This window comes from Mytilus edulis, chromosome 6 (assembly GCF_963676685.1).
Source record: "Mytilus edulis chromosome 6, xbMytEdul2.2, whole genome shotgun sequence".
Lineage (NCBI taxonomy): Eukaryota > Metazoa > Mollusca > Bivalvia > Mytilida > Mytilidae > Mytilus > Mytilus edulis.
Genome location: NC_092349.1, coordinates 53,151,015 through 53,157,890, shown reverse-complemented (window position 1 = coordinate 53,157,890; position 6,876 = coordinate 53,151,015). Strand labels below are relative to the sequence as shown.

The window sequence follows — 6,876 nt, the reverse complement described above, 5'->3', positions numbered from 1 at the left end:
ATGTGTGCTTCTATTTCTGTCTTTGACCTATACACTTCATCCTGCATTGTAGTTAAAGAGATCTCTTTATTGTAAACGAACTCTAAAGAGACATCTGCATGTACAAATCTCTATGTTTTCGCTAAGATGGTGAAGGTAGAAAGGAGAGTAAATGAAAATGAAAACTCGGAATATACATTAACGCAAAAGATAATCAAAACAATTTTCTTAGTTCTAACATGGGCTATGATAGTAAGTAAACATTTTTTTCTTTATCCTTTTTTTATATATAGAAAGACGTTGATCACTGATATTCTATGGTACAATAATAAAACCCTAACACACGCGAGTGTGTCGCATTTTTTTTTATAAATACGTACCCAAATCAGTTCTGGATGGCAGCGTTACATGTACATGGATTCGATTCACATGAAGAGATGGAAAAGAAACAACCATTACAACATTTCTAATATTTTAATCCTCTTGCTACCGTTCATTTAATATTGTTACATGTTGTGTGCCAGAACATAGTTGCGACCAATGGACCAATCAGAGCCACCAAAGAAATACTGTAATGAACAGATGCATGCATTAATTAAACATTTGGACATGTGGGGCCATAAGGCGCAGCCGGTATGGACACATATGTCCCTCCGGATGCAAGAGGGGTCAGCTTAAATGATTCCTTTCATATGTGTCATATAGTGTCAGAAGACTTTAAAGTGTTCATACGGCTGAGTTTTCAATGCAATTCATAGGTGGTATACGTGTTGTTATCCTTTTTGTCATTTTGTTTTCGTATTTGTTTTGTTTTTATTTTTCTTAAATGCAGCTTATATTTGTCAATTGTGTTTTCGTTTCGCTCTTTTCATTCTATTGATGCCACTATTTCAATATTAATGCCAGAAAATAACTAATAATATTACCCTGCTCACATGTGCTGACATTTAATCTAGATTAACCCATAACACTATAGTTCGTTTGACCTTATTAGATCAATTTAATTTGTATCTCATTTTTATCTCACTGCTAAACAAACTTATATCGTCAACTACATGTATCAAAGAGGGTCTTGATGGGAATCCTTTATTTCTGTTTTCTTTAACTTTTTTTGCTATTTTTCTGTACTTTTATACTTTTGCCAACTACTATTTATTTTATTTATTTTTTACATTTTAGCACCTCATTATATTTGTTTTATTATTTTTGGTCCGTTTTTTCTATTTCATTTTTTTTAAAACCATATCCGAACCCTCATAAAAAGATGACAAAGATTTGACACGGTTTTTAACGAGAAAATCGACGGCCTGAATAATTTATATCAAAAATTATGGACACTCTATTTCAACTTCAAAAAATTTCATATCGACAATGCGTTTATCTCAATTAAATATCAAATAAGGAAACATTTAAGATATTACTTAAATCCTTGACACTCATCGATAAAGTATTGATATAACCCAATACACTTGTAATGGTATTATTATTATTTACATATTGTGCGAGTGACCTAATACGGTATATATGGGTTCAGTAAATTCCATATGGGGATTCGGGCGAACTAGCACACTATGTAACGAATTTATCTTACCGACTATCTTAACGTGTAAAATTTAGACTAGTGACCTATCAAAATGAGCAAGTCTTCAATACAGTTACCATTAACATGATGCCAACAATGACAACTTCTTAGATTTAAACGTGTTTTCTGAATTTATTTCACTTTATCATCACTTTCTTCGTCTGTTGAAACCTTTAAGATTTTTTCTCAGTACTGTTTTGTTTTTCGAAAGGGACGTAACACCACTACTAACCGTGTATGACATAAGCCCCGCCTCCTTATTACCTTATATGGAATATAAAGGGCCGTAGCTCCACCACTAACCGTGTATGGAATAAGCCCCGCCTCACAACTAACCTAATATTAAATACAAAATGTATACACGGTTTCCACGAGGACGCTTTTAACCAATTATATTCCTAGAAATGTATAGGAGGTACATTTTGTAAGATAAAAATCTTGATCTTCAAAAATTGATTGATACAATGTACGTACATTATGGTTATTAAACGTCCGGTAGCATATATTTCATGCTAACTAATGCATGGTATAGGAGGTCATATAATAAACCGACTGTGCGAAGGCTGTAAATAGATTAAAGAAAATGTGATATGATTGTCAATGAGACAACTATCCATAAGAGACCAAAATGACACAGACATTAACAACCATACATGTAGGTCACCGTACGGTCTTCAACACGGAGCCTTGGCTCTCACCGAAGAGCAAACTATGAAGGGCCCAAAAATTACCAGTGTAAAACCATTCAAACAGGAAAACCAACGGTCTAATATACATTGTATATTAAAAAAAACACGAGAAAAACTAAGAAACCACATCAACAAACGACATGCAACTACTGAACATCAGGTTCATACATATGTTTTGCATTTTTTTTTACAAATCTACTAGTTGACTTCCCTTAACAGATAAATGCACCTTACTATACAAATTTGTCATTAAAAGAATGGCAGGGAATTCGCGATATGACTAAATGTCAAAAAACCTCTTTTGTAGGGTCTTTACACAGAAATATCAGGAACAACACAGAAAGACCTGATAATTAAAACAAACTCAGACTATGAACTGGTTTCACGAGCAATTTCCGGACGTAGTTTTGGCTATTTCATTGGGTCATTCATTGGCGGTCCCTTAGTCGACAAACTCGGGAACTACTGTGACTTAATGATAGCCATAAGTTTGGACGGAGCGGCCATAGCGACCATCATAGCACCTTATTCATCGAACGTTGGTATGTTAGGAGTTTTATTGGTAATAGGCGGTACATTTGAAGGAGTGATAAATATAGGTGAGTAATTATGGCATTAAAAACGTTGTAAACCTAAACATTAACATCAAGAGTACAAAAAAACACATCAACTGAAGGTATTAAATTTACATGCCTTTAAATATTAGGGTCTAGATGGGGTTTACAGAATAAAGAGCAATTGCCAAAAAGTGCAGAAGAAAGGACTAAACAAAGAGGAAAATAGAAAAACAATGGGCCGAAAAAATATAAAAAAAAGAAGAGAATAAAGGTGTGTTGAAATACAGGGAAAACACTGTCAGACTCGTGTGCAAAATTTATAGAGATTAGAGAAAATGGCTACAAAAACTAAAGAATACAGACTTGAGGAACATCCAATTATGATTCCAAACCCTCAAGTATAGCGCAATACTTGGGTGTCGACTTTTTATATAACCAGACGTTTCCTATAATGTATAGTTGAAACCTATTGACTCAGTGGCAGATTGCTCACCTCGAGTTTGGAAAATATTAAGTATAGATATGCATTTGCTGCATTTTCTCCTGCTTCAAAGCCAGTACGTTGAAAGCATTTTAAAGTTTGCTACGCTATATATGTATGAAATGTTTTTGTTTATCCTGCAATTCAACATTTGTGGTTTTTTTTATCGATTATCGAAATAAGAAAGCAATCGAAAACAATTATTCAAACAAAACAAACATAAATTGTTGATTGATATTACAATCAATTTATTATTCCACAGCTGGGCAGAAACTGATTTTAAATCTCTGGAAACGGAAGGCAACTGGACCACTTCACATCTTACATTTTGGTTTCGGAATGGGATCCTTCATCGTTCCACAAATTGCCAATCCTTTCTTAGCTGTCCTCGCCCCATCGTTAGATATAACAAATGCATCAAGCATAAACGGAACAAAATCACCGTTTGTAATTGATCCGGTAACTGTAACAGCCACTACCACGAATAACACAATTGCAGTAATATTTCTTAAAGAGTCGAAAATAGAATCGGCCTACTTGATTGTGTCAATCATAGTTGCTTCATTATCTGTTGTATTTTTTCTGTATCAATTTTGCAATCGTACAACAGTCTACACGCATGTGCATGTTCCAGGTGAAATAAAAGAATCAAACTTCCGGAAAGCAGTCAAGTTAGTGGATCCGGCAACGTGCGCAGATGGTAATCGCTGTTTTGGTGTGCAGATATTTCTGCTAATATTCTTATATTTTTTCAACGCAGTTGGTGGCGAGAGAATGTACAGCAAATTTATTAGGAGTTATGCCATTGATAAACATAAATTTTCCGGAGATGACGGTTCTCTAATAAACACAACATTCTGGATCTGTTTTGCGATAGGCAGACTGACTGGATTGTTAACAGGCAGATTCATACCGGTCCGTATTCTGATCGTAATTGAAGCATCTGGCGTTCTAGTAACTGCTATCCTACTGGAAATATTTGCACGCGAAAACGATCTTGCCCTTTGGGTTCTGACGTGTCCAATGGGATTCTTTCTTTCGCAATTATTCCCAACCGGAATTGGTTGGGGAGACTTCCATGTTGAATTTACGGGGATAGCGATCACATTTGCCCTAATGGGTGGTGCTTTAGGTGGCGTTTCGTATCTTTGGGTACTTGGATATCTTTACGAATACCAAGGTTATGACATGTTTCTACATCAGTTGGTGTTTTATGGAGGATGTATGATGTTGTTCACCATTATCATGACGATAGTTGGAATAAAACATGGCGGACGGTTTGAGAGGGATACTGAAAGACATACAGATGAAAATGCAGTCGAACTTGATGAACTTGATGAAGACATCACATGTATCAATGATGAAGCCTAATTCATACAATACAGAATTTGTGTCAACCAAACGCTATTCCGCGAACACAGTTATCGTTCCTTGATTTTCATTGTCTGATAAATATAGTCACTTGTGTGGACAGTGTGGTACTTGTCATTTTTATTTATACCCTTTCCAAATCTATATATGTAAGTCATATGCATTAACTAGTAAGAATAGGGAAATGAAATAACACTGTAAAAAATGTTTTTAGCATTTTAAAGAAAAGAACTGTTTTGATCCAGCAAAATAGGTTGAACTTTAGTATGTCGGAAGCTGTCAAAAGAATTTTATAAAATTGTCCACATTGTGAGTAAGAGCTGATGAAGTTATTTGATTTTGATATAATTATTTCAAAAAGCACTGTACATGTAACAATTAAGATACAAATACGAAAGAGTGCAGATGCACATCCAGCTTTTTAAAAAGCTGTTTCCAACCAAGGAGAGAGTAGGGCTTGGGTAGTTGCTGTAGTTGATGTGGTGGGGTACAACCATATGTCCAATTCATAAAAATTAATTGGCCAAAAAAGGGGTATTCCAACCAGAGAACCCCTACCCCATGATCTGCCTCTGGAAGGACATGATTATGGAATCGAAGCCTGGGCTTTTTATCAAAGTGAATTGCTTTTATTTTAGCTCAGTTCATTGTTATGTTAAAGATTTAACACACAACTCACAATTGCACATGATCTGCTGAAATGTTATATATTAAAAGCTTTCAGTAAAACGTTTAAAGAAACATCCATTCAATGTATGTATTTATTGGGAGATTAAAGCATTTTATTAACACACAAACAAAACATTTATTTTGTCCAAAAGCCAAACAAAAAAGCACAAATTTACCTAACAATGATCGTGCTACTAGCAGTATAATGATAGGTAGTTTTGTATCACTGATAGGTCCTGAGTGTAACTGATCATTCACTTATACATTTGTACATGCTGTGCTGGTTATGTTAGCAAATTAAATGTTTTAATCCTTTTGTCGGTCAGTCCTGTTCATATCTAAGAGATTTTATTAGCTTGTAGGAGTTATGAGCATCTGTATTGGTATCTGCGAGATCTCGTATATGGTTGTTACTTAAAAATGAAAATCCATTATATATCTCCATAGAAACAATTTGGACATTTAGAAACACTCTTTTGCTAATGACACTGGAAAAATCCTGAACAAATTTATAATTTAATGAGGACAAACCCAAGTAAGAAATAAACACCTCAAAGTAACATAAATAGAACCATACAAATATTACATGCTTGCAGGTCCTCGGTAACCATCTTGCATCATGCAGAAGTGCATCTTATGTGATCCTCTGCTTGCTGCTATCCATAATGAAAATTGTGAAACATATTTATCGGAATTGACAATACTTGAAATCATCTGCTTCTTTCAGCAAATCTCTTCAGGGTTTGAGCGCTCTCATCTACATTGTCGATGTGTTCCATTAGCGCACCTTGGTAAAATAAAAATGATAAACGTATTCAAAAAGAAGTTATTCCAACGTTAAAAGTGTTGAAAGGACAATCCAAAAGAATGTTGCACATGGATAAAGTATGAATACAGGAATGTTTATAGTTGTATACACGAAAAGACTGTCAAACATACAAACATGCTATCCACACTGATCTATGTCCACACTTGTATTTAAAAGAAAAACTCTGAATTAATCTATTTTGTTGTTTTAAAATGACAATGTTAACTAAGTAGACGAAAATATCAATGTTAACAAAGTAGATGAAAGAAACAACGAACGTAAGGGTAAAATATGTTGAAATATTATAAATTAACAGTTAACAAAACTATTAAAAAGTTAAACATAAAAACGCTAAATTCATCACCATGTCTCAAAAGTCCTTTATGAGTATTTTTGTTGAACATCTTAAGTTTTAATCAAAGACTGTACAAATATATAGCGATTGGAATAAAATTGCAAAATGTTGAAATACGGTTACCTATCACAATAGGATAATTTTATATTCAAACAACAAAAAGAATGGGCTTGGTCAAATATTGAGCTGGAAGTATATATAGTAATATTCAATATTGGATAACCCAACTCTTCCGGACCAGGCATATCATACTACACGTTTCAATTCTATATAAAAGTAGATAAACGAGAAGTTAATCAATAAATTGGTATACGATATTTGCATGTTTTATCTGTAAGTTATAGAAGGGAAGTAACTATACATTTAATCCATGAATGCAATCAAA

At 34.0% G+C, this 6,876-nt stretch overlaps 1 protein-coding gene across 1 annotated transcript; it reads left to right on the top strand.

Moving 5' to 3' along the window:
- LOC139527864 (sodium-dependent glucose transporter 1B-like) lies at nt 1-5,308 on the top strand. The gene is made up of 3 exons (XM_071323538.1): nt 1-231; nt 2,558-2,849; nt 3,551-5,308. Exons 1-3 carry the CDS (start codon nt 127-129, stop codon nt 4,657-4,659), a joined length of 1,506 nt encoding a protein of 501 aa, XP_071179639.1. The 5' UTR covers nt 1-126; the 3' UTR covers nt 4,660-5,308.
- The last annotated feature ends 1,568 nt before the right edge of the window (nt 5,309-6,876 follow it).